Source organism: Colletotrichum phormii, assembly GCF_030913505.1.
Source record: "Colletotrichum phormii strain CBS 102054 chromosome Unknown BDP81scaffold_31, whole genome shotgun sequence".
Taxonomy (NCBI): domain Eukaryota; kingdom Fungi; phylum Ascomycota; class Sordariomycetes; order Glomerellales; family Glomerellaceae; genus Colletotrichum; species Colletotrichum phormii.
The window spans coordinates 447,132-472,949 of NW_026851473.1; the positions used below are offsets into that span (position 1 = coordinate 447,132).

General features: G+C 50.6%; 8 protein-coding genes across 8 annotated transcripts; 4 read left to right on the top strand and 4 right to left on the bottom strand.

The window, feature by feature from the left end:
• Positions 1 to 4,922: 4,922 nt before the first annotated feature.
• On the top strand, positions 4,923 to 7,182 carry BDP81DRAFT_485149 (major facilitator superfamily transporter; the record flags this gene model as incomplete). The annotated part of the gene is made up of 6 exons (XM_060595140.1): positions 4,923 to 5,372; positions 5,427 to 5,500; positions 5,550 to 5,656; positions 5,707 to 6,367; positions 6,426 to 6,771; positions 6,841 to 7,182. The coding sequence occupies 6 exons, from the start codon at positions 4,923 to 4,925 to the stop codon at positions 7,012 to 7,014; spliced, it is 1,812 nt and encodes a 603-aa protein (XP_060439145.1). The 3' UTR covers positions 7,015 to 7,182.
• Positions 7,183 to 7,643: 461 nt separating this feature from the next.
• On the top strand, positions 7,644 to 8,447 carry BDP81DRAFT_465635 (uncharacterized protein; the record flags this gene model as incomplete). The annotated part of the gene is made up of 2 exons (XM_060594301.1): positions 7,644 to 7,757; positions 7,791 to 8,447. 2 exons carry the CDS (start codon positions 7,644 to 7,646, stop codon positions 8,445 to 8,447), a joined length of 771 nt encoding a protein of 256 aa, XP_060439146.1.
• Positions 8,448 to 8,807: 360 nt separating this feature from the next.
• On the bottom strand, positions 8,808 to 10,412 carry BDP81DRAFT_333008 (uncharacterized protein; the record flags this gene model as incomplete). The annotated part of the gene is made up of 1 exon (XM_060585637.1): positions 8,808 to 10,412. The coding sequence occupies one exon, from the start codon at positions 10,410 to 10,412 to the stop codon at positions 8,808 to 8,810; it is 1,605 nt and encodes a 534-aa protein (XP_060439147.1).
• A 1,720-nt stretch (positions 10,413 to 12,132) lies between these two features.
• BDP81DRAFT_465637 (HD domain-containing protein) lies at positions 12,133 to 13,100 on the bottom strand (the record flags this gene model as incomplete). The annotated part of the gene is made up of 3 exons (XM_060594302.1): positions 12,133 to 12,709; positions 12,796 to 12,973; positions 13,034 to 13,100. 3 exons carry the CDS (start codon positions 13,098 to 13,100, stop codon positions 12,133 to 12,135), a joined length of 822 nt encoding a protein of 273 aa, XP_060439148.1.
• A 1,222-nt stretch (positions 13,101 to 14,322) lies between these two features.
• Positions 14,323 to 15,710, bottom strand: BDP81DRAFT_440282 (uncharacterized protein). Its single transcript, XM_060591490.1, has one exon. It carries the CDS (start codon positions 15,451 to 15,453, stop codon positions 14,383 to 14,385), a length of 1,071 nt encoding a protein of 356 aa, XP_060439149.1. The 5' UTR covers positions 15,454 to 15,710; the 3' UTR covers positions 14,323 to 14,382.
• A 1,399-nt stretch (positions 15,711 to 17,109) lies between these two features.
• On the top strand, positions 17,110 to 18,912 carry BDP81DRAFT_454847 (beta-xylosidase; the record flags this gene model as incomplete). The annotated part of the gene is made up of 1 exon (XM_060592996.1): positions 17,110 to 18,912. One exon carries the CDS (start codon positions 17,110 to 17,112, stop codon positions 18,910 to 18,912), a length of 1,803 nt encoding a protein of 600 aa, XP_060439150.1.
• A 556-nt stretch (positions 18,913 to 19,468) lies between these two features.
• Positions 19,469 to 19,961, bottom strand: BDP81DRAFT_454848 (uncharacterized protein; the record flags this gene model as incomplete). Its single annotated transcript, XM_060592997.1, has 2 exons — positions 19,469 to 19,592; positions 19,648 to 19,961. The coding sequence occupies 2 exons, from the start codon at positions 19,959 to 19,961 to the stop codon at positions 19,469 to 19,471; spliced, it is 438 nt and encodes a 145-aa protein (XP_060439151.1).
• Positions 19,962 to 24,193: 4,232 nt separating this feature from the next.
• BDP81DRAFT_475956 (uncharacterized protein) lies at positions 24,194 to 25,673 on the top strand. The gene is made up of 3 exons (XM_060594757.1): positions 24,194 to 24,511; positions 24,565 to 24,726; positions 24,782 to 25,673. The coding sequence occupies exons 1-3, from the start codon at positions 24,347 to 24,349 to the stop codon at positions 25,445 to 25,447; spliced, it is 993 nt and encodes a 330-aa protein (XP_060439152.1). The 5' UTR covers positions 24,194 to 24,346; the 3' UTR covers positions 25,448 to 25,673.
• The last annotated feature ends 145 nt before the right edge of the window (positions 25,674 to 25,818 follow it).

A 25,818-nucleotide genomic window follows, 5' to 3' on the forward strand; every position in this document is an offset into this window, starting at 1 on the left:
ATCTGTTGGAGGAAGTTGTTCTCAAAGTGGGTAAAAGGGAGGTCGGCGGAGACAATGGAGGCAACGCAGAGATCCCTTAGAGTCGTGATCTTAGCCTTGGGAATATTACTGTTGTTGAGGCGCACCCTCTTATATGGAGGAGGGGTCGATGGGTCTGATGAGGAGGGTTGGGTGTCAGCGTCAGAATCCTCATCTGAGAGGGTTGAGATCTTGCAGATGCGATGGGCACTTCAGCCTCGTTAGAGTAGACTTTATATGAGCAGGAAGCTTAGGATAACATACCGAACTAAGTGCTCTTGCGCAGCAGTAGTGGCAGCAGCGCCAAATACCCTAGGGGACCCCTTTAAGTCGCATCGTCGGCAACTCCAAAAGGAGGGCCCAGCCTGGCCCTGAATAACCTCAACAAGGAAGTCGCCATGATCTCGAATCCAGCTGGATCGACCCCGGCCTTTCAGCCGAGCTCATTGCTGCTCGAGGATGTACCTCTTACTGCCCACGACGATGTGATATAGGTCGTTAATCGTGGGATTCGGAGGGATACGGACAGTGAGGGCCATCTCGATCTGCGTAGAGATCCGCAGGCGCGGGGCGCCTAGGACCGCATACGCGTTGGCGGAGGAGGAGGAGGCAACAGCAACAGTAGACATCGTGAAGCTCAGTAAGGTAATAGGGGTAAATGATGAGGGTGATGTGTGATAATACAAATCTTTTCCAAATAACGTCCGATCATAACGTTAAATAAACCGTTCGAATCACTATGATCTAATCTACCTGTCATAAACCTTTCAGGAAGATCCGCCTTCGTCTGGTATGGTGAGGGTAGTCTGAATAACCTCCATAACATATGTGATGGCGAGGTTGGCAATATTGGCATGTTTCAGTGGCTGGGCATGCCCAAATAAATGGGGCAGGGGCTGATCTACAGCCTCCTATTGGCCAGTATATAAGACATCAAGTTATTCAACAATTCTATGGGGTGTCGACTTACTCGATTGGGAAGTGGTGATGGCATCCCTTTGCTTGTTGGACTCGAATACTCTGTTGGTTAACTTGCACTTGCGGGGGCGCTGCTCTCTCGGCTGTGTTTAGCTATCGAGACCGGTTGTAGTCGGGCTCATACAGAAAATCCTAGTGCCAGAGACGCAGAAGTCCGTATGGTCTACAAGAAATTCTGGTTGAGCACTTCTCCTTCTCTGGCGAACTGAAGTGTTGCTTCTTTTGACACTGTCCAGGACTGCTTGGATTTGAGCCAGCTTCTGATAGTGGCATTTTCAGAACTGACGGGAAAAGGCTGGACGTAGTGATGGAGCGTTTGTAGCTGTGAGGCCAACATCTACCAAGATCGTGAGTAGCCCAACGATTGACTACCAGTGTCGAGCGCTCCGAACCCAACGTGATAGTAAACTATCTGTAGTCTGTAGACAATCAGATTACCAGAGGATTTCCCTTTCCATCTGAACGTACGGCGAGGTCGACTTGACCCGCGCGTATCCAGTAAAGCTAGGCTCTCAGGCTTACGACGTAGTATCTAACACCACAAAGGAGAATAGGTAGGCGATGAAGGGCTAAACGAGTGGCCCAGTAAGACTATACTATGAGCACTTACCAGTCAATGGCTTCCTCTTCCTAATGTTCCCACTAGAGTAATCGCTGTCTTTTGGGCCCGATGGTCCAAGCATCCGAGATTTGGCGGTGAATCGTAGGCTGTACTTTGCGGATTTGATGCCAGCATTTGAACTTTGAATAACCTCAACGTGACACTAAGAGTATACATGTATTAGCATTGAGGTGTTGTCAGGGATCGAAAGAGACCCCAATTCAATAGAATTTGCCGCAACGGCGCAAGTAAGAATGTATGGCTGCCCGTGAGGACAGCAATTTCAAACGTCTGAACACTCCTAAAGATTTAGGAAACTCTCGAGCGGATTAGTTTCAAGAGCTCCATTAGCTTCCCCGAAGCCAGAGTGTTGTGTTTAGCACTGGTGACTTGAGACCTCGATCGGTTTACTAGAGTTTTGATAACACAAGCAATGTTCCAAAGCCACTTTAACTCGCCACGTGAATTTGCGAATCATCAGCCTTGAGGACCAAAGTTGCGAGAGCCGCTTGATCGCCGGAAAACAATACTGGAAGGTATAACGTGCGTTTATAAGCCAGCGGTTTATTGTCAATAAGAATATCGATATAGTGAGGAAATAGAACGACTCCTGAGCTCTCTTCGGTAACAGGCCTAGAGGGTAATCCAACAGGAGATCGCGTATATGAATTGCGACTCAGCTTTTCTCTACGGAGTACTTCCCTTCGAAATTTTGATGAGTACACAACAATTCAGAATGGTTGAAAAGTACAAGCCGACTAAGCCCACCAGTTTCGAGCCCTCTAAATCTCTTATCGAGCAGCCTCTTAGTAGCAAGTAGGGTTGTAGGTAATAGCGGGATCATCTGATATGCAACGCTGGTTGCCACAAATGGGGATATAGTTGCAGATAGTATAGGAGCCACAGCAGTCGTCATTGCATCTGGCATAGAGTGCTGTGCACCTCTCTATAATTCCATGGCTTCGTTAGAGATAGACACACAACGGAAGGACCTTATGCATTTGCTTACTTTCAATGGCGAAGAGTGTACCGGCGTCAGTGGTGGGGGAGGATGGTATGGCAGCGGCCAGGGAGAAAAGGCCGAGAAGGGCAATCTTCAGAGTTGCGTGCATCTTGATGGGAGTTATGTTGATTGTAAGGAGTGTGTCGATATCAATGTGAGAAGTCAGTGGGTTATCGTATGGTGAGAAATGACCTCGATACATGGGAAAGGCGCCACGACTATCCTTTATAGATACAACATTCAAAGGCCGTAAGCTACGTCAGGAGTCGGTACGACTTTTCGTACATCGTACAATGTCATGTTGAGTATTATCTCTCCAGAACCCACAAAGTAAAGTTCTGCGGTCATCCGCGGGATAGATTATCGTTACTCGGTGTTTTCGGAAATTTTAGTTATTATCCTGGCTAGTTAGATATCTATAGGTGGAAGCGTCGGTTATTGTCAGTTACGTGAGTCGCCCATATAATAAGGTTCTCAGTTTAATACCGATACCACCTTATACGACTTTTCGTACATCGTACAATGTCATGTTGCGTATTATCCCTCCGGAACCCACAAAGTAAATTTCTGCGGTCATCCGCGGGATAGATTATTTTTACTCGGTATTTTCGGAAATGGCAATTATTATCTTGACTAGTTAGATATTTATAGGCGGAAGCGTCGGTTATTATTACTTACGTAGGCCGCCTATATAATAAGGTTTTTAGTCTAATACCGATATTACTTTATATATATAGTGTCCCTTAGGGCATAGTTCACCCAGCCGCGAATATAGTGCTTGGGGCAAACATGCAAAGTCATCCCGCCGGTTTATGAGTCGCTCAGCCTCAGGGTTGAATGAGGGTACGGACACTCCGTACTACTATTTCTGTTGTGAGTGAAGCAGCATGGAGGTGTAATGCGGAGTTTTGAACCTTAATAAGGATATGAGTAAGTGCCGTTGTACTATTTATATGTCTGCTATTCCTCTCCTCTTAATTGAAAGACTTTAACTTAGGCATCTGGTCAGAAAGGAAGAGCCTAAGCAAGTTTCTGGAGACACCGGAGCTGATACCCTGGGAAGCCGAAACAGGTAATTGTCTATTATGACATAGCAAGAAGTGTCTTTCAGCCTTTGGCAATACGACACAGCTCTAAAGCTCAATCTAACCCAATGTCAGTCAAGAAAAATGTTTTCCATGTCAAGTTTAGTCTGTATGTCACTGCCCTAGAGTGTTGTCCAGCTGCGTTATGCATGCCAGATTGGGCCATAAGATGGAATATGCAGGGATCCTGCTAGATTCCAAGGTGAAACAGTTGCAGTCCAATCCTTGGTTGATGATCCCAAGTCCGTTTCAATCACGGGGAACCAGGTGTTTGAACCGTCCACAGTAAGACAACGGGATCGGGAGATGAAAGAAGGCCGGGGCCGGCCAGATAAATACAACTCGTAGTGAAGCAGCCGAACCCCAAACAATCGGCTCGTCGCGACGCGATCTACGCCGGCGTGGACACACACACTTTCGGCACCGGAGCGGCGATCGGAAAGAACAGCAAAGTTTCAGAATTCTGGTCAGCTGTGTTGATGAGTCAGGGAAACATGGTTATCCGACGAGATCCGGCTCCGACTCGCAACAGCCCGAGTTGCCACATGTCGCACGGGACTGGTGGAAAGAGAAACAATCCTCGGGCTGAAAATCCACGCCACGGATGTCGCTCCCTGAGGGTCTCCATATGCGGCTGCGCCCTGCAGAAAGTAAATGCAAACATGCGTACGTTCTGTCGTTGATTTGAGTCTTCCGAATAGCTTTTGGTTCCCGGAAGGCAGCGAGCATGGCCCAGAATCCACCGGTTTCCGCCGTCCTGCCGGCCGTGTGGGGGCCCGAGTGGTGTCCGAAGTCGCATGGCGGCGATTGCGCCATATGTCGCCATACCTGAGCCCCAGCGTCTGGCAAGCCTGGATCCTCTTATCGGCAATTTCTGTTTCAGCAATTTTGGCAAAGCTCTTGTAGCTACCTTTTGCTAACCTTTGAATGATGTGCACCCTGTCAAAGGGTTTCTTCTCAGATGCCCATTGTCTGACTGGCCGAGGGAAAGGGGAAACATTGAGTATGATGTCAGGCCTGATTGGCCGGTGTTGCGGCGTTGCCTTCCTCCCCAATGTATGGGAAACTTGGAGTGCCACACCGGACGCATGGCATGGTTGTTCATTGTGGATCTGGAAAGGTTCATCCCAGCTGCATCAGAGTTTGGAGAGCCGATGACACCTTCCTTTTATTCCATCTGCTGGCTTGCGGCTCTGCGAATCTCTCCTCCACACAACCCATCATTCAATCTATCAGCATGGCCCGCCCAAAGACATTGCATAGTGGTGAAGGATCAGAGAGGGTAGTTGACGAAAGGTCGCCGTTGTTATCGAATACTCGACGGGGGTCGAGTTCGTCAGGTGAGAGCTCCTTGACTTCTTCGTCTTCTAGCGGAGACTCGGACAGCCAATTCCTTCCATGGCATCTCACACGGTCGTCAGAAGTCGTCGATTCGAGCGTCGATGTCGAACGAGTAGTACCCGTTGCTGCTGCCAGCGATGATGTCAAGCCGCAAGCCACAGGAACTTCGACTTGGGCAGTGATCAAGATCGTGTCTATCTTGTTGGTTGGAACTTTCACTGCTAATGCCGACGGTTCTCTGGTGATGGCAACGCACCCGACGATTGCGTCCGAATTTGACGACCTCGAGAATTCTAGCTGGCTCTTTGTATCTTTTGCATTGGCAGGAGCGGCAACCCAGACTTTGGTTCGTAATCCTCCCAAAGAGTTGAGTGGGTTTGGCGACTAACACTGTGGAAAGTATGGCAAGCTCAGCGACATTTACGGGCGCCGTGCTCTCCTCATGGTGGCTTATACCCTATTTTCCATTGGATGGTAGGCTCGATCATTGGTTTCCGCATGAATGTCAACTAACTGTTTAAAGCGCAATGGTAGGCGTTGGCCGCACAATGTGGCAGGTTGTGCTAGGCCGTGTTATTTCAGGATCTGGTGGCTCGGCATTGAACGTCCTTGGGCTGCTTTTGGTGACAGGTAGAACACGACCGAGGATCTTTACGGCATGCCTTAACTAACCTTGATAGATCTCGTCCCGCTCCGTGACGTGGCCGCTTGGCAGGCAGGTATCAACCTGGCCGCAACAGTAGGACGAAGCCTTGGTGGACCTGTGGGAGGTTGGCTAGCCGACACCATTGGATGGCGATGGTCTTTCCTCGGCCAGGCTCCCATCTTCTTAGTTGCAGTCTTGCTGTGTTGGTTCTTCCTGCCGAGAGGCAAGCTACTTGGAAAGGGACAGGAACACGCGGAAGCAAGCGGCAAGCCTGTCGACGGCAAAAAGAGCTCCTTGGCGAGGATCGACTTCCTGGGCGCTGCATTGTTGGCACTCTTCATCTTGACCTTTCTGCTTCCGATTGAGATCGGAGGCACCAAGATACCGTGGAACCATCCGCTTATCTTCATTATTTTTGGTGTAGCAGCCGTGTTTGGTGGTCTCTTTGCCGCCGTCGAAGAGTGGTGGGCCAAGGAGCCAATCTTTCCGCTAGAACTTCTGAAGCATCGCGATATCGTCTTGACGTACGTCATGAGCGGTGGGCAGGTCGCAGCTCAACTCGGCCTCATGTTCTCGGTTCCGCTCTATTTTCAGGTGACACAACGAGTGTCCAATACTGTTGCTGGAATACATCTCTTCCCCGCTGTCTTTGGAAATGCCATCGGCGGCGTCCTTGCTGGATATCTGATCAGAAAGTAGGTCAACCCTCGGGCCTCAAGATCATTGTTGATAGCGACTTACTAACCCGCACAGAACTGGTCGTTACAAATCTCTGTTGATCATTGCAACGATCGCATCAATGTTCTCTTACGTGCTTCTGCTACTCCGGTGGCACGGGGATACCAATGCTTGGGAGTCGCTCTACATCGTGCCTGGTGGTTTTGGGGCTGGCCTGGTACAGTCGGCGGGATTCATCAGCATTCAAGCCGCAGCCAACCCCAAGCACAAGGCCGCAGTGACGTCGGGAATGTTCTTGACTTTCCAAATCGGCATGATTCTGGGCCTGTCATGTGTTAGCGCCGTCATGATGGAGACGATGAGATGGCGGCTAGATGCACTGCTGGAAGGCATGGACCTCAGCGTAGTGGTGCGAAAGCAGGTAAGCAGAGGCCATTCGTTGATGTTCATATGATAAAGGCGTTGCTGGTGCTAACATTAACTCGGATAGATTATCGCAAAAGCCACTTCCAGCGTCGACTATATCGATCATGCGGATAAACAAGTTTCAGCAGCCATAGTTCAGGCGTACGTCGAGGGTTTGGGCTTCAGCCACGGCTTTTCACTCATATCATCAGTGCTGGCATTGATCGCGGCTGTTTTTGTAAGAGAGCACAAGTTGTGATATAAAGCGTTGGCGAGCGTAGTGGAGCAGGACTTTTTCATCGTACCCGGCCATTGATTGCTTATGTAGAGCTGTGGAACTTTTGGCTTTGCGAAGAGAGTGAGGCGGGATTGCGAGGACATTGCATAGGTATGCATAGAAGTTCAGTAGATGAAAAGAAGAGTTGATCTTGAAAACATCACGAAGATGCCTGTCCAGGTGCACAGTAATCAGAAAGACTTACCACGTTACCGATACACTGTGTTTTCCTTGAGTGGACCGTGCGCAACACGTTTTCGTGGCCGGTGTATCAAGGTGAATGGAAAGCACCTCATCTCATCAAATAACAACCGCTGCAGCACCGAGAACTTCCTCTCAGCAGAATCTTTCCAACTGCGCCGTTTGCAATATACCTAGTACTGAAAGAACTCAGCGACGACTCTTGACAAGCTCGACGTTCAGAGGTGGAATTGCAGTCTGCCTAGATCACCTCCGCTACTGATACCCGACTCCCTGTTGACATTCCGGCCTCGCCGTCGCCTCATCACCACCACCCTCAGGTGCCGCTACCAACATCATCATACAAGACCGCGCACCACAGGGAAAAGGAAAAGATTGATTAAATCCTTTACCAACAAAAATCAGCGACGATGCCGCCCGGGGCTATTCGTTTTACTCTCTCCGTCGATGACCTACATGCCTTGGGGATACCCCGCGACTTGGACCCCAACTTGATAGCAGAACTGCTCCAGAGAATTGGGACGGTCTCAGGGATTCCAGGACTGCCGCAGCCAAAGCCAAAGCCAAAGCAAGAGCAGAAGCATCCCTGCCGCAACTGTCTTGACATCTATCACAAGACGAAGCATTGCCCGGTTCCCTGCGGCCACTGCGGCCAGGACTGGCACAACGTCGACGCCTGCACCAGCTCCAAGCGCAACCGCTGCCGCTGCAGCCCCTTTCCTCAACGACACCTCGCCAAGCAATGTCCCAAGATGTGTACACCGGGTGAATGTCCCACCTTTCATGTTGGCGACAAGATCACAGCCATGATGTGCAAGGTCCGCTGCTGCATGTGTGGTATTCCGGGCCACGCCGGCCGTGATTGTCACCTGAAGAAGTGCCGCTGCGGAGGGGAGCACTTGACCGTGGACCACATGCCCATGGATCGGCAGTGCGTCGTGCTGGACTGCCCGCGATGGTTCTGCACCAAGCATTGCCAGGCTTGCGAGATCGAGCTAGAGAAACTCAACGATGAGGTATGCCGGAGCTGCGGTGCCAAGCAGCAAATCCGGCCCTCTGTGCCACGGAAGCACCTACCGACGAATCCTGATTACGAATATGTGGTCGCAGCGATGGTATGGGGCAACAGCAAGTATGGCAAGGCTATATTTGGCAATAAGGTCACATTCCAAAAGCCGCCAATGGAGGAAGATCCGGGAGCGAAAGCAGCATAAAGTGGCTTGGAGGAGTGACGATATATCATATCCTTGAGCCGTCACGTTCAACATAATGAACCCCGTATACACATGTCTACTGAGCTTGAAATTGGAGCATCTACACCTCTTAGACTTGAGTTTTCATAAAATAGACTCTTGGTATTACTAGACCCGAAGATGTCGAGCTGGAAAACCACCTTTGCAAATCTAGACCCGAGGCAATATCGGGGTCTTGTCAAGAATGCCGCATGTATGGTGGATGGTATCACGCGACGAAATCATCCTTTTAACTCCCCGCCAAAAGCAAACCCGCCCAGAAGTGTGTGCAAAGAACCTAGCAAAACGCCCCCAGTGAACATAAATAAGGAAAGTGCTTTTTCAGTCATCCTCCCAGCCGCATCCATCGTCATCCACCTCGACCTTGGTGCCAAGAGCCTCTCTGCCTTGGCGAATCATCTCCTTGAGCCTCTGGTTGAAATCATTAATCCGCGCATCGGTGTCATGTTCGTCTTTGATTCGCCTAGCTGCTAGCTTCTTGGCCTCCACGTCGAGCCGGGGGCTTGCACGGATAGAGTCTACTCCAAACTCCTTGAGTTTACCTCGAGGTGACGCTGCCGAGGCGCTGCTGTTGGAGCGGCGATGCGAACGTACAGGTGGGCTCATTAATGATTGCGCTGGTGACGGAATGGCACTTTGGCGCCGGGCTGAGACGGTCGTTTTCGCGAATGGATTCGGGCTCGAGCCAGCGGACTGCATGGGAAGTGGAATACGGCTTGGCGAAGGCCCGGTCAAAGACCTAGGCGGCTCCGGCGATCTCACACTGGCGAAGCTTGCTGGTTCCTGATATGACAGCGGTGCGGTGTCGGAGACGTTGTATTCGTGGCTGGTAATAGATTGGCGGCGGTTGTGAATTGGGATCGAGCTGAGACGAGGCTTTGGAACACTAATCCTTCGGCCTGTGACCATGGAAGGGCGCATGTTGCGGGATGCTGGTCGCATCGATGCCCTCGACACTGGCCGGTTGCCTGGTGCTGACTCGTCCACCACAACCCAGTTTCGCAGCTCGTCGTGATTCCCGGCACTCGTCTGTCGGCGTTTCACGGCCGGTCGCGAAGGGGTGGCCTCGACGTCGGCCTCGACCTCGGGTTCGGGATTCAGGGCTTGGTGTGGCTCCTGGGCATACGATGTGAAGTTAGGTTGAGGGAATCCGCCGGGTGGCGTAGTATCCCCAATGGGACTCTCCAAGTTTTGGGGACTTTGTGGTTGTCTCCATTCGTACTTCTCGCTGAACTTCTCGGATGGTTCGGGCTGAGGTACAGGCAAAGTTGAAGTTGCAGCTGAGGATGGACGAATGCTCTGGCCATCAATGGTATAAGCCTTGCCGCCCCCGGCGGAGAAGCCGATGAAGGCGCCAGCTTTGCAGAATTCCCAGACCTTGCCTACAACCCCACCAATAGTGTTGAACGCAAATCGGCTCCAACCGCCGGCGACCGGATGGCTAGGCTGGACCAATACCATGGGCTGGCCTGGAATAGGCGATTCCATTTCTTCGTGCGGTCGTTTTGATCCCAAGGCTCTACGGTAATCGCCGTCCGAGTACATGCTCTCATCCAAGTTACCGTTGTCGAAAGGCGTGTTGATGCCGGCACCAGGTGTCTCGAGCTGGCCAGCCAGAGTGTATCGGGCTCCTCGGATCGGTAAAGGGGTCTCGTGTCTAGGGAGTTCGCTCGAGCCGTCTAGATTCATGGTGCCATCGTTCCATTGGTTCAGTGGGGTTGCCGCGCGGGAGGCATCGTTGCGCCGTTTTCTCTTTGCCTGGGCTGATGGTGTATTTGCCTCGGCGTGAAAGCTATTTGCCCTGGCGAAACAGTAGGAAGAGCCGGCGGAGGGAGAAGCGGGTGGTCGGAAGACGCCAGGGTGAACTCCGGCGGGTTGTGCGTCAAAGTAGGTGCCGGGCATTCGGTATTGGGATGTGAAGGCCATGGTACAGGTCGGTGCAGGCGTCGGAGGCCAGGGCGACGGAACAAGGGATGTCGGAGGGCTCACGGGTGAGGCAGGGAAAAAAAGTCGCGGGAACCACGGCAAGGGGGGCCGAAGTGGTGACTGTCGGAGTGTTCGTGTGGTGATTCACAATGTCGCAGAGCCTAGACGAAAGCTCATGATCGACCCGGAAACTAAGTCCCTGGCCTGAGTCTCGGGTCTCGGGTTTGGTGATGAAGACAAGCCGTAGTGCGCTGGGTCGTTCGTTGTCCGTCGTGCGACAGGCCGTGCGATGGCTGGCAGCAGGCGAGCGCTGTCAAATTGGGGAGAGAAACGCGCAAAGATGAAGCAACGAAGGATTCCCGTGTTGACAAGGCGCGCGTGCTCACTCGGACGATGTGTTGGTGTGTCGGCAGGCAGCTGTGGTTTGGTTGGAGAAGAGCGACCGTGGTCAAGTAATTTTTTGGGGGGTCCCCGGGGCGAGATAGGTTGGGTGACCTGTAAAGTAGCAGGGAACAGCTATGGGCAGCCAACAAGCTCGGTCCTGGAGTTGGGGAGAGCTTCGAGTGCCGGCAACAGCCGCTGATGATGAGTGTCTTGATTGGATGTCGCGCGTGTCGGTTGGATGGTCTAGACCCCGTAAAAAGGGACGGCGCTCAGGGTGACGTCGAGTTTGTCATGCGCTCCTTTGGAAGAACCTAAGGGATTGATTGTGTATGGTGCAGCCTGGAGATGTGCTGCGTGGCGATCAAATGGTTCCTTGGCAGTCGATGCAGACGATAGAAAGAAAAGTAGACGGGAGGGAAAGGCACACCGACAGCACAATAATTGTACGGGCCTGGATGTATGCGTATCCGCTGCCTGTCCCTGAATCAAAAGTCTGCACTAAAACTCAGACGAGGCGAAGAGAGATGGGAGGTTGGCGAGGAAGGATGTTAGACAGGGGGGGAATTGAGGTGCACTTATTTTTTTTTACAGTGAGTCTGTGGCTGCGCGTCGTGTCATTTATTCTGTTCGCTTTGCCTTTCCGCACCACCCGGTGATGCACGTCTGTCAGTGTCAAGCTGATATTAAGATTAATCTTTCTTCAGGGTCTCGCGAATCCGCGATGGCTCCTTCTCAAGGTTCCCTGCACTGCACCTTCCCCCCGGAAAATACTAAGAAAAAAAAAAAACACACTAGCCTCTTTTTTAGCGAGAGGCGTTATCCGTAGCTGTCTCAAAGAAGGAAGGCGCCATCGGTTGCCGGGGTAGATGATCATCTCGAGGTCCGAGCGCGTGGCTCAGCGAGAATGTAAACAGAGGGGCAGAACAACGGGGCGGTGATCCGGTGCCTGCCGTCGGTATCGGGAAGCACTCACACCCGTGGACCTCGCTCTGGACGGATATGCATGGGATCGTATAGATACTCACAGAGTTGCATCATTCGTCACTGCTCCTCTGGGTCTATAACCATAAAGTCATTATTGTTTGCTAAGCTCCTCCTCATGCCCCAGGTATCATCTATCATACGCTACATGCGACACAATGCAATGCAAGCAATTTGTGCCAGGAGCCATGACCTAGTTTCCTCTTCGCGGCTCTAGAATCTGTCCTACCTTCATAAGCACAACGGCGCCCAGGTTGAGGGTGACCAACACCGCTGACAGTTTTCACAGTCCCAAGTATCCGCTCCCTAGTACCAGAGTGCATGGCTCTCGTCAGTCGTCTATTCGGCACTTGCATTATTTACGCTCGTAGTAATCGTCTTGCTGCTGGCGCCGGTCTTCCTGAACACCTCCTTCGGTGCCAGCCTCGCCATGGACGTGCTGTTGAGTGCCCCAGAAATGCTCGCGCTCCTTGAGCAGAGCGTCCGCCCATTCCTTGGTCTCGGGCAACGTGAACTTGGTCGCGACGTAGGCAAATTCGCCCAAGTCAAGTTTACCCTGGCCACGCTTCTCATACTCCATCATCTGGAGAAGCAGCTCCATCTTGTCCAGATCGTGCACGTAATGGCTGTTGAGGGTCTGGGAGTCCTCGTACTCCTGCCAGATCTCGCGGATCTCGGCACCTGGAACGCCGCCGTAGACACTGCCGAGCAGGTTCTTGGTAATGTAGTCCATCGTCTCAGCCTCACGTCTATTCTTCTCGGGCTTCGCGACCCCATCGACGGGCGTGATGTCTCCAACCAGAGACTCGGCCATGTCGTGTATCAGGCACATCTTCATGCATCGCGCGAGATCGAGACGGGGCGCAAGGGCGGGCGGGGCGAGCATCGACAAGAGGGACATGCGGTACATGTGGTCGGCGATGGATTCTCCTCTATAAAGGCCCTTGCATTAGCGGACTCCGACATCTATGTATCCGTACCTTGCAACAAAAACTTGCCAAGTAGGTACAGTACTAACCTTGCGATACCGAAGCGGCGCCAGCCCTCACGCTTTGTGGTCTTGAGGCGCTCAATCAGATGGAAGTAAGGGAGCGGTGAGCCGGCCTCTGCAGGTCCTGTGGTGCCTGGAGAAATTTCCAGAGCCTTCTCGACGGTCCATGTTCCTTGGACTTTGGGGGTTTCGACGTGGCCCAAGTCTGCGCAAAAGATCAGCAAAGGAGAGCAAGAAGGCAGCCGCGAAGACTGGGTAGACCTACTCTTGATGTCCACCTCGCCATTGGCGCTGGAAGCACTGTTGGTGCCGTTGGGACCTGCGGAAGACATGATCGTTGAGTCGCTTGTACTCGTGGATGGATCGTCACAGCACAACTGTTCCTGTTTCGCGGAGGGGAAGAAATGCGACAGAGCAGCTTTCTCGTGGAGCGGGGCAAAACACGCAGAGTGGAGGGAGAGAGTTGGTGGACGAAGCAAGGCAATTATCGCGGGGTCCGTTGCTGGCGCTAAAGTGATGGATTCAGCCCAATGCAAGATCACTGATCGCTGGTGCGAGAGAACAAGAAGCGACGAGGAAAGAGGCTGGAGGAACAGGCCTGACTGATATCAGAAAATGGAATGCGAAAGTTAAGGCAGGTTAGGAAAGCACGATTGAGGAACTGAAGAAAAAAGCAAACGGCTATGGCAGAAAGGGGTCTTTCCGTTCCTGCCTGTGTTTGTCTTTCAGCCTCCAAGGAAGGGTCATCCCAGCTTGATGTCACCACCGTCACAGGCAACTGCGACTGCTAGCAGCTGGCCGCCTGTCTTATCGGCTTTTTACATTCACGACAGACGGCAGGCGGCCCCGACCGAAAGAGAGCCAACCTGCCTGCCCTGGAAATTCCATGGAGCTCGGCCCCACTCACATTCTGCAACCATTCAGCGGCCCGCCATTTGCGATCCTGCTATTCCGGTCGGGTTTCCCATCTTTCAGAAATACCCGACCTTACAAACTTCCGTGTCCACGGCAGATGGGTATTTAATGCATAGAACCGGCGCTTCGCCGTTAGAGATATCAGTTCTGCAATAAGAGTGGACAGCCGACATCGTTGTTAAAGCTCTACTTAGGCCCTGATCTCCTCGCGGCCAAGGCCAATTGCCAGTCGCCAGAGGGTACAGCGCCACTGGAAGTGCCACGGCCCCGCAGAGCAATTGTACCGCCGTATTGGGCCGTAGGACCGGGCCACTGCCGGGGCGCCGTTGAGCCTCGGGGGGGATAATACGTGTGCTTCCAGCGGCGGGAAGGGTTCTGGCAACAGAACTGGCAATAGGCACAGCTTCTCAGAAAACCAGTTCTGAGCATGGAATCAGCCCTTTTGGCAACAACTATACCATCTCCGGCCTGTCTCAGCCACTGATTCAGAAAAGAACATTGCATAACTTTGGTGTAGATGAGAGACCGGATCCGGCAGCCAAACTACAGCCAGAAGAGGTTTGGCATCACGGAAAAGGGTTTTCCGTTGTTTTTATGCACCGATTACATCAGCACTGGCAACTGGCAATTGGCTTTGGACGCGAGGAGATCAGGGCCTTAACTACCTCTTGCAGCTAAGCCACTGAGCCAAGAAGAGACCTACAAATCATAGTCCGGAATCTCAACGGTACTGTTTGCTCCCAACGCCTCCTTGATTGCTTGGCAAACAATCAGTGCAGCAAGACCTGCCTGCGGCGAGCAGCTGGGTGATTCTTTGCCTTGGATCACACGGCAGAAATGCGCAAGCTGCAGTTCAAACGGGATTCCATCTTCTACCGCCAACTTCTCTTTCGCCATCTCGGAATGCCACGACTTATTCGTGCCCTTGTACGACCATATCGACAAGTCAGGCACGCTGAGTGTTCCCTCGGAGCCAAATATTTGGTAAAAGTTCTGTCCCGTCTTGGGAACCAGAGGATTCTCGCCCGTCCCCGCCTCAAAGTTGTAGGGCGATGGGACGTTGTCCGAGATGAGGAACGTCCCGACAGCACCTGATTTGAATCGAAGTGTGAGGGCCGCACCTTCTTCGGCTTCATGACCTCGCTGCGATGCAGTCTTTTCCGCATGGACTCTGGTGATTGGCCCTAAAAGATGATGAAGCAGGTCGATTTCGTGGATTGCATTGATCAAGATGACTCCTCCGTCTTTTCCCTGCCTCCATTCGGTAGGGGCCTCGAAGTAATCGCCCGGCTTGTAGGTGGTCCAGAGCCCGTTGATGGCCATGATCTTGCCTAGAGCTCCAGAATCGAGTACTTTTTTGGTACTGATGATGTAGGGATTGAATCGTCGATGATGCCCTACGAGTGTCTTGACTTCGGTGGTTTGGAGATGACTCAGTAGCTCGGTGCCACTCGGGATATCGGAGCTGATGGGCTTCTCCACGAGCACATGGACCCCTCCCGAGGAAAGCTGCTTCGAAACGGCGACATGTGTGTGGTTCGGGGTGCAAACAATTGCGGCTTGAGGCACATGTTCCGATTGCAGAAGGTCGCCAACAGAGGTGTAGTGTGCTACATTCAACTCAGCTGCCAGTTGAGCTCCAGCTGGCGCGGGATCGACCACGGCGACAAGCTCCGCCTCGGAGCTCTGGACGACTGTTCTGGCATGTCTCGGGCCAATCAGACCTGTGCCGATACTCGCAAAAGAGATTCTGTCTTGGTGGCTCGTCATATTAGGACAATTGATGATTGGCAAAGACTTGATGGATATCCTACTCAAAAGTAGTGAAACACGCACGATGAGAGTTCAAGTTGGCAAGGTTGAGAACTTGAGCAATAAGCCGAGTCAGAATTCTCTCAAGTACAGGACGCAGGAGCCTTGCTCCACCCTACTCATGGACTGCAATGGAGCAAACCTCAGTTTTCTATATATCAGAGTCCCGCGACATTGAATAACCGGCTTGGCATCAAAGCGGAACTGCGTTTACCCTGCACCATACAAGAGTCTACTTGAATCTCTAATAGCTGGCGTGCGGCAAAGATATCATGCGTGCGCGCTGGAAACGATTTTGGGCCTGACTGACACGATAATCGGCTTGGCCCGCCCCACCCCCCGCATAGCCAAGTGTTGGTTGGCTGAACCCCGCATTCCCCAGCCCATCGCGGGGAAGGACTCTTGACAGAGCCGAGATCGGTTTTGGTGAGATCGAGACCTACCTGTATTTGTTTACTTACTTGATGTTTCGTTTATCACGATGAAAGCCGGCGACTCTAGCATTTAAACGACTGTGGCCTCTTCTTTGGGCTCATTATATCTACCGTTTCCGCAAGTTGTCACAACTGGCTTAATCCCGTGTTTGCAGGCGAGGATGGAGATGATGGGCTTGGCGTCTCTTTTCAACTCGCATTGTAAAGCGAAAAAGATGATTTTCACAGGATTTGGACTTACGAATGGGTAATTTGAAGGTAGACTGACTGCCGTAAATAGTTTGAGAAGAACAGAAGGGAAGCTTGTTTGATTGGAGGTCTTGTATACTATGAGCATCGAGACAAGCACCATGGCCGTCATCGAGGTAAGCAGCACTTGAGAAAGGGCATTGCCTTGTAGCTTAGTACCATTGTGGGTGGAGAAGGAAGTGGTAAGATGCGGGGTCAATGGGAAGCGCTCCAACGGGAATAGATCACCCGGCCTCATGTCATGAGATCAACAGTAATATTTTGTGGGCGACCGAACGTTCTAGGAAGACCTTGACATGGCAGTCTCTATGATAAACTTCGCTAGGATTTGAACCATTGCGCATCCCAGGATGCGCCTATATTCTCCCTCCCAAAGTCCTCCGATCTCCTTGCACGGTTCGGTTCGATAACATCCGAAGTTGTTGGGCAAGGTTTAGTCTGATGCCTTGTGCCTTTGAATGAAGTTGCCAAGCTTGCCAGGCTTGTTCTGGTAAAAGCAAATGGGACTAGACAATTGGAGTCTTTCTCGCTAGGGCTCACTGTACATCAACACTACCCCATGCCTCCATTAACCTCATCGAGAAGGGATTCAACCAGAAAGGTTGTGTACCCCAAGTGAAGGATTACGCACCTAACTAACAGCATCCACGAATGTGAGGGGAAATTGTGGATCTCTGAGAGGCCCGGGCCTTGTTTACAACATAACGGACGAGGGGTTCACTCTTCCGATGGGACGAAGGATTGCTGTAACCTGTTGCTCGGGCTTATAAGATGCACTCGTCGCATGTCGCATCTGAAAGAGGGGCGAGCATAGCGCCGAGGAAAAGCGGTATAAGAGGATGGCTATAGTCTCCCGAAAATAAGGTCTGCGTCGCAGTCGATCGTTGTTCAAAGAATCCACTGGCTCAAAGCCCCGAACTTTCTTCTAGATATGCGGCTTCTTGTTGCTCTCCTCGTGGCATCGCTGCTATCACTTTCTGTGATTGCCGACTCAGACAAGGATAGTGGCCAAAGCCCCAAGTTCTATAACTCAGCGCACCATGCAGCCGCAGATCCTTATGTCTTTTATGACTTCGAGAAGGGCCAGTACTATGCGTATTCCACCGAGGGAGCCGATGAAGGATATCACTTTGCTATCTACATCAGCCCGGACCTTTCGACATGGCGCAAACATCCAGGAGGCGTCTTGAAAGCTTGTTACGACGATCAGATGAAACGAATAGATGGTGGTCAAGCTTGCTGGGCCCGAGATTGGTTTTGGGCCCCTGAAACCTACTACAACGAGAGAACCGGATGGTACTTCTTCATTTTCGCTGGCCGTCTACGGGAAGATCTGGCCAAGGATCACTTTCGATATTCCAAATTTGAGGAGCCCTCCAAGCTAGGAATTGCTGTCTCCCGCTCGCCTACAGGTCCTTTCAACGAGATCCGGCCAGAACCAATTGGCTACTATCCCTATGATCCGGATTATCACGACATCAATCTGGTCATGGATGATCAGCAAATGCTGCCACCAGAAAGTCTGGCCCAGGGAGAAGCTGCGCCAAAGGGCACATACATACCTACTATAGATCCCAACATTTTCTTCGACAATGACGGCCGAATTTACTTATACACTTCACGAAATGCCTACCGAAATTGGAATTGGGACAGTTCCCTGGGAAAATATATCGAAGAATCCAACATCGTCGTGGTTGAACTGGACCGGAAATGGTGGGATGATCCGTTTGCACGAACGATGCCGGAGATTGCCTCGTCTCAAATCAATCTACATGCAGACAATGCTACCGAACTACCGTCAAACATCACCTCCTATAACGGCACCGGCGAGATCGGAGATCCTCCTCGCAAAGACGGTTGGAAGACCGTCATTTCCTACGGCGCCGATCCGCAAGACTGGGAGAATTTCCACGTGGATGACTACGTTAAGTTCAATGGCACGAAGAAGAATCGCCGCTGGTCGGAAGGGAGCACGATCATTACTCGAAAAGGAAGTAGCGGCAAGTCGATATACTTGCTGACCTATAGTGCCAACAATTATGAAGCTTCCAATTACGGCGTCGGGTTTGCAACGGCAGAATCACCTCTGGGACCATTCAAGAAATCGTCGAAAAATCCTGTTCTCTCTCAAGCTCCCGATGGAGACTTGCCTATCTATTCAACGGGCCATGGGAGTATTGTTGCGTCACCTCCACCCAACAACAGAGTCAAGTTTGGCGCGCAAGAGGTCACAAGAAAAAGTCTGGATGGTACAGAGCTGTTCTATGTACATCATGCACGAAACGACACCACAAGAGATCGCTCCATCTACACCACACGCATGGAACTCAACGATTCTGCGATCTTTGTTGGCTCTGATGATGCAATTAGCATGAGGCTGACACCGCTTGACCAATCTCTCCCTGAAAACACTTACCCAATCAAGTTTCAAGTCAGTTGCTCCGGCGATCGAAGCTCTGGTGCTCGGTTCGACGTTCGTGTCATCTCAAAAGCTGGCGCTCCCTTTGACCTCATGGAGGGAACGAATAGAGTGGTTTCTCTTCCTGGTGCCATTGAATCAACTTCCATTGAGTCTGCCAAGAGGCGAGACGGTGGGTACATTCTAAACTTCAACGGCACATCAGTGAGGGAGCTAGCATATCAACGATTAAGTGTCGACAGAAATTGGGTAACAGTTGAAAGCAAGGAGATCAGATGTAAAACAACACAGCGTCGTTTCCTGACGCAATTATGAAGGCGATTTCATATGAAATCGGAGGAAGACAGACCAGGATTTATCTAGCAGTGGCTTAGAGGTTGCCTGATCTTGTCGGTAAGGTAGCACCGTCACGTCTTGAAGCAATTCGACGTTCCTCAAATAAGGGAGAAGGCGGTCGATTTGTTTTCAACTATAACATTCACTGTAGATGAGCATGATCACATTTGACTTATATTTCACTCTCAAATCATGTAAAGTTCGACGCCAATCATTGACCCATATCTTCCTAGAACAGGAGTGACGTCTCTAATTCCGGGACAAGAATCAGTTCACTCTCGTGCCACGGGTGTCATAGCCAGCCAAAGGAGAGGTTCGCAAAATAATGTAGATAACTATGTGATCTAAGGTACAGGCATTCGGTAGCCTAATGCAGCACCATATTGGATGGCAAAGGCTGTACATAGTACTAGTGTTGTGGTGTCTCGTCATGACCCAAGTGAAGGCAGGAGATGAAATCTCGATTCAAAGACTTTGGGTAACTTTGGTCTTAAAGAATGACTTTAAAGCCTCAGACAGACGGGTGACTGTCATTTCACCAGTCTTTGGGCACGGCATCAATGTACAGGCTGACAGGCCCCTGGCTGGTGCAGACGGTGGATCCCAAAGGACCCGCGTGGCAGTACGTGGGGACATCCCGGTAGCCAGAGGCGCCGCTTCTGAAGTTGAAGTTAGTAGATGTTCTCCAAGATGGAATGAACAATGGTAGCTTACGCAACTCCCCAGCGGTGATAAATGCGAACACCCCAGGTGTCGAAGATCCCTTTAACAAGGGCAAAGCTGTATTTGCTACTGCCACAAGAATACTTTTCTGCGAGGACGACGTCCCCAGTGACTCCACAGTACAGGTTGTCGGCATCATGAGCGGTGATGTGAAGCCCAACGCTGTCTACTGCCCCTTCAGGCTGGTGTCGGGTAGAGAAGTCAAGTATCAAGACATCCTCCACCAATGAAGGATTGGACTGGGGAGCAGGAGCAGCCAGAGCTGCCGATCCAAGAGCGATGAGTGTGAGAGTTGTGAACCGCATTGCGCCCTGGCCCCGCGTTGGTGACTTTAGCGGGAGAAGTGTGATTTAATCTAGGATGGTACCCACAGAGATTTGAATGAATTGTTGGGAGTTTTGGATGTAATGAATGCCGATGATGGAAGCTCAAAAGTCGAGTTGAATAGAGGAAGTCGAATCCTTAAATATTCAAAGGCACTCATCAACTCCATCAGAAGCCGGTATGCTCATAGAAGGCAGACATCCCAAAATAGAGACCCTAAGCTGGAGTGACCAGCCAAGCGGTCAAAGACATGTAAACTGCGGGCCTTGGTTTACGAGATGTTGCATTCAGCGGCCTCGAAGCCGACAAGCGCTGGAGAACGTAGCATCACAAGACCAATGATCGTGTATCTGCACATCAAGAGAGAATGCAAGAAGCGGACTTCCATTGTGATGTGCCGCCTCGTATTGAGTTTTCCGCCACATTTACATATGTGTTAATAGTATGAGCCCCCGGGATGCCCGAAGTTCTCAGTAATAATTACTAGCCAGACCAGATGCCGCATGTTAGCTTGGCACAGGCAAACGGCGTTGGCCGATCTGTAGCTGCAACTTCAGGCTTCAGAATCCAGTCTGAGGTTATTACTCTACCTATGCAATTACGACATACTGCTAGAAAAAGTAAAAGACAGCAGTTGACAAGAAATGTCATGCTCACACGTTTGTATGGGATGTAATATTGAAAATTCAGTGACAAAGCATTCCGAATACGAACCCAAATCCACTGTTCCGGGCTTAGTTTGGTTGCATCAATTGGATCACGAGCTGCTGTTGCTTACTCAGGACCACATCGACGAAACGTAGTGTCAGGCTCATCCCAGTACACTCGTTACAACGATTGTCACACTATGCCTATGAAACAATATGGTCTTACACAAGCATGACTAAGTTTGCCAAGGATATGCCAGTATAAAGGGTCTTCCACTCACTATATAGATAGTCGGGATATTCCCATAGCCACTCGTTCTTCATACTCATCAATACATCCCATTGACCCCCTACCTGATAATCTCTGCCCAACACGTAGTTTGATGAAAATTAGCGAGGCAAAGCTGCCTTACTTGCACCATGAGCTTATGCATACTTATTATATAATCTCATTAGTGGAGTCTGGCATTGCTTCGAGTTGAAATTCTTGCGTAAACGACAATCACTCATTTTGCCTGACCTCCTGGCTTGCATCGATGTGACGTGGCATCGTCTGGGCAGGAGGGTGTTTCTCTTCCTGGTGATCTTGTTCTTTATGCCAAGCCGAGCTCCTCAGCTCGCTTACCGACCACATAAGTGCGCCAACCCCATAGAACCCAAATTCGAGCGACGAGGCTCATTTAGGGCACCCATTCCTGCTAAATGCGTCCATATGTTGTTGACTCTACGACTAACTCAGTTGACGCTGATAGTCCCATGAATCCTCTCAAGACTGGCAACCCTGGCGAAAGGAGAGAGTTGACCTTTCAATCTACCAAGTGTGCATTCTGCGAGGGAGTAGCTGTCCATTCGATGTACCTGCATTTACTCCGAGTTCGAAGCCCAGGGCCTTCAGAGAATTGAACCCCATCTGGAAGACGTTCTTCCTAAGAAATCATGAATCACACCTAGCTGCCATGGTTCTCCAGTCTTGCAATCCTTCATGGTCGCTCAATCGTTTTCCAGGTTGAAAAGCCCTTTCCTAGCTGATTCAGACTTTTCCGCCAGTACTGCGAGTCAACATTATTCTGCCGGCATGATAGCGCTGCCTTGATCCCGGGGCATCAAAGATAATCCATAACTTTGTTTTCGTAGCAAGACTTATTATGTCTGGTGGTGATGATAACAATCGGTCATGAATGTTGCTATGGTGAACTTGCGAAGGGCGTGTGGGGTGTAGCTTATCGGGCAATCTGGAATGACACGAACTTGAACATATTCCTCACATGGATCGAATCTTACTGATACCACGTAAACTTCTGTGGCATGTGGCAACTGGCATTAAGGTTGCGAGAGGATGATTCCTATGTCGGGCACACTTGCCGCTTTTCATAGTAAGTCAACCCACCCACTTTCGGCCCACCCCCCCTTTCGGCCACCCCAACGAAAATGGTCTCAGATCACCACCACCAAGTACACTCAATTAATTAACTACCTTCCACTGCCACTACAATACACTCACTACCGTCACTAGGTAAATCGACACTTGCAAGTCAACTGGGACTAACAAGACGTTCGCCAGAATCCTTCTAAGCTCTCTATATGTCCTTAATATTAGCGAACCTGGTATTAGGGTCTATTTATACAGTCTTCTTCTTCCTAGGGGCTATGCGGGTAACTCTGGCTTTAAGAATTCGAACTTGGTACCGAGAGGTGGCTAACTAGTAAGCTTTTTCGTTAAAGCTTTCTTGACCTTCCTAAAGAGCAGTCGTTAGGTAGTGTAGTCTGGACTAAGCTCTATAAATAGCTTCAAGTAGCCAGACAGCTCGCTGGCCTTCCTAGGAGTTAACCAGTCAACAATAGACGTCGCTACTGCCCAGTCAATAACTCCCAGGGCATTACCAGTTACTTACCCAGTATTTGCGGTATTATTTAATAGTATGGCTAGGCTAGGCAGGACTATTAGGTTAGTAAGTGGTCGATCTATATTGATTAGCCATAGTCCAGTTACTCTCTAACCACTTCGTGTATTAAACGACGTTAAACCCGCCAAACGAGCCCTCAAATAGCAGTCTAAGAAGTACCGCTTTCCAAAGATAATAGAATTGTCTATTATATCGCACTTTCCGAGCTCCTTCCTGTAAGTGGACTTCATTAGTCCAAAAACAGCCATATCTAGGGGCTAAAGGACATGAGAGGTATATGGTTGCAAGAAGAGCAAGTAGACGTTATTACTAAAGCACTCCCACATAAATTCAGTCGTCGTATGACTCCCATGGTGTTACGACCCAACATGAAGACCAGGGCGTGCCCCGCTGACGCCTAGCGGCTACGGCGCATCATATATGCAGGACGGGACGGAACATTGGGGAAACCCCAGGAACGGAAGAACTATGGTACAAGTTACGTGATGATAAGAGATATGATAAGGGATAAGGATATGTTGGATATTCGGCACTTCACAACAACAGATAATGGGTGGACGACCGACCAGACTGCCCTCCATTGGCTGAAGGAGGTGTTCTTGCCAGAGACCCAGACCCCCCCCTTAGGGACCCCCTTGGTCGACTTAACGGTCAAAAGGAGCCTCGACTGTTGGTTCTGGATGGCCATGTGTTACGGCCAGCTAGTCGTAGGGGTAGTTTGCAGAAGTTGAGGCTGCGGAACTGGTAACAGTAATCGTAGTCGGGGATAGCTTCAGGGAAGCTATGTCTGTCAATCGTAAGGGTAGGTAAGGCTTCGGTGATCAATCGTAGTCTTGTCAAGGTAGTAGCTGAAAGCGGATGTTAATCCTGATACGAAGTTAATTGCTGAAGAAGCTATGGAAAGTCTGTCCTAGAGCCCAGCTCGAGTCCATCCTTATATACAAGTCCGATCCTAACTGAACAGTGCTGAACAGTCCACTTTGTCTGGATATGTTGGATATGCCGAATATCCAACATATCCTTGACTCGGTTGGATATGTCGCATATCCAACATATCCTTATCCCTTATCATATCTCTTATCATCACGTAACTTGTACCATAGTTCTTCCGTTCCTAGGGTTTCCCCAATGTTCCGAATGTTCCGTCCCGTCCTGCATATATGATGCGCCGTAGCCGCTAGGCGTCAGCGGGGCACGCCCTGGTCTCATGTTGGGTCGTAACACGAAAGTGGGTGGGTTGACTTACGTTATCTGTATCTAAGGTACCTTTAGACTTGCCTGCGGGGTTCGGGTTCTCCTGCCCAACTGGATGCGTCTGCCACCTCTGGCCCACTTAACTAATGTGCCTGCCTGTCCCAAAGAGTGTTAGAAGTGAATGAGCATAACGCTCTTTTCGACATCTAGGGTACTCTCGCATCGGCTTCTCTTGCACTTGTTCATCCACGCCTGAATCTCACAGGTACTTTCTGGCTGCAATCCATGAAATCAGTAGAGCTGTTACATGTGATACTTGGTCATATTTCACCCGAAAAAGACAATGAGTCCAGTTACCTGTGGATGCGACACAGTCACCCCTGTACTGGTAGTTGACTCGGCTTCACTTGACGAAATGGATAGTAATGATCTCAAGACTTAGCTGCCGTCTCACTACATAACGGTCTATGGCGATGCAGTATATAATGTCTCAAGATTCATCATCTAGTAGAACATACTCCTTTGACCACACCCACTTCGTTGAAGACAGACCAAGGTTCAAATCAACCCGACATTCTCAACATCGAATTATATTCTCACGATTAGCTTATACTACCCGACATGGAGGATAAAGGCGCCACACTCGACATGTCTCTGTTCTTTGGAACAGAAGAGCAAAAAAGGCAATTCTGCAATGAGCTACTTCGTTTGCTCAAATCGCGAGGCGGCGTCAAGATTCAAAATCATAGCATACCAGCAGAGGACATCCACCAACTATTCGAGATGGTAAGTTCAAAACAGTACGGACCAATTGAGATGAAAGCTGATCACAACAACAGAGTCGAAAATTCTTTGCTTTGCCACTGGAGGAGAAGATGAAAGCCAAGCACCCGCCTCAAGCCAATCCGAACCGAGGATACAGCTTTGTCGGTCAAGAGAATGTCGCAAACATCAGTGGATACGAGAAGGGCCTAGGGCCAGGCAAAACTCGCGATATCAAGGTACTGCATGCTGCGAAAAGGATAGACCCAGGGCCCGGTTGACTAACACGACTAGGAAACTCTGGACATGGGCAGCTCGCACGATGACCTGTTGGACAACCTTTGGGTCCCTGAAGAGAGCCTTCCTGGCTTCCGAAACTTCATGGAATCCTTCTACGAAAAGGCTTACAAAACCGAGATCCAGCTCCTTTCTGCTCTCACGATTGCTCTTGGGGTATCAGAAGAATATCTAAGGACACTTCATAACCGGGCGGAGAACGAGTTTCGTCTTCTTCATTACCCGGCGATTCCTGCCACGGAGCTCGCGGATGGTACAGCCACACGTATTGCCGAGCACACCGACTTCGGAACCATCACCATGCTTTTTCAAGATTCCATCGGAGGCCTTCAAGTAGAGGATCAAAATCAGCCTGGAGTCTTCCGAAGCGTGGAATCCTTAGCGCCCACCGACATCATCTTCAACATCGGCGATTCTTTGCAACGCTTGACCAACGACGCTTTCCGTGCTGCTTGCCATCGTGTCACGTACCCTCCTGCAATCAAGGCTGGCGACAACTTTAAGATTCCTGAGCGGTACTCTATTGCGTATTTCGTGAAGCCGAATCGCCATGCGTCTTTGCTTCCTATGAAGGAGTTTATCACAGAAGCTACCCCGTGCCACTACGATGATGTGACTTCGTGGGAATGGAACAACCGAAGGATTGCCAAGCTGTTTGGGTAGGGCATAGTTCTCAGAACGAGGTCTGAATGGAGGATTGGCTCTGCTCTGAATACAGACTAAGGCTGGTGGTGGTATAATGATAGAGGTCTTGGGTGTATGGAGCTGGGTGCATGTAGCGATAGTTTCCGGGGTCACTTTCCAATTTAGTCCAGAGCCAATAGTAGACTTGAAACGATTGACCCGGGGATTGGCAATTACTCTGTCCACACGGTTAATTGTACGAATGAACCTTACCCTAAAGCAGCTGCACGAGTCGGCTCCGAGTCCCCTAATCATGGAAGAATAATCACAGTAGTTCACAAAGGTTTGAAATGTACAGCTTTTCTTGTCTCACTCCGCGGGGGTAATAAATGGTGTACCTGGCTATTGAT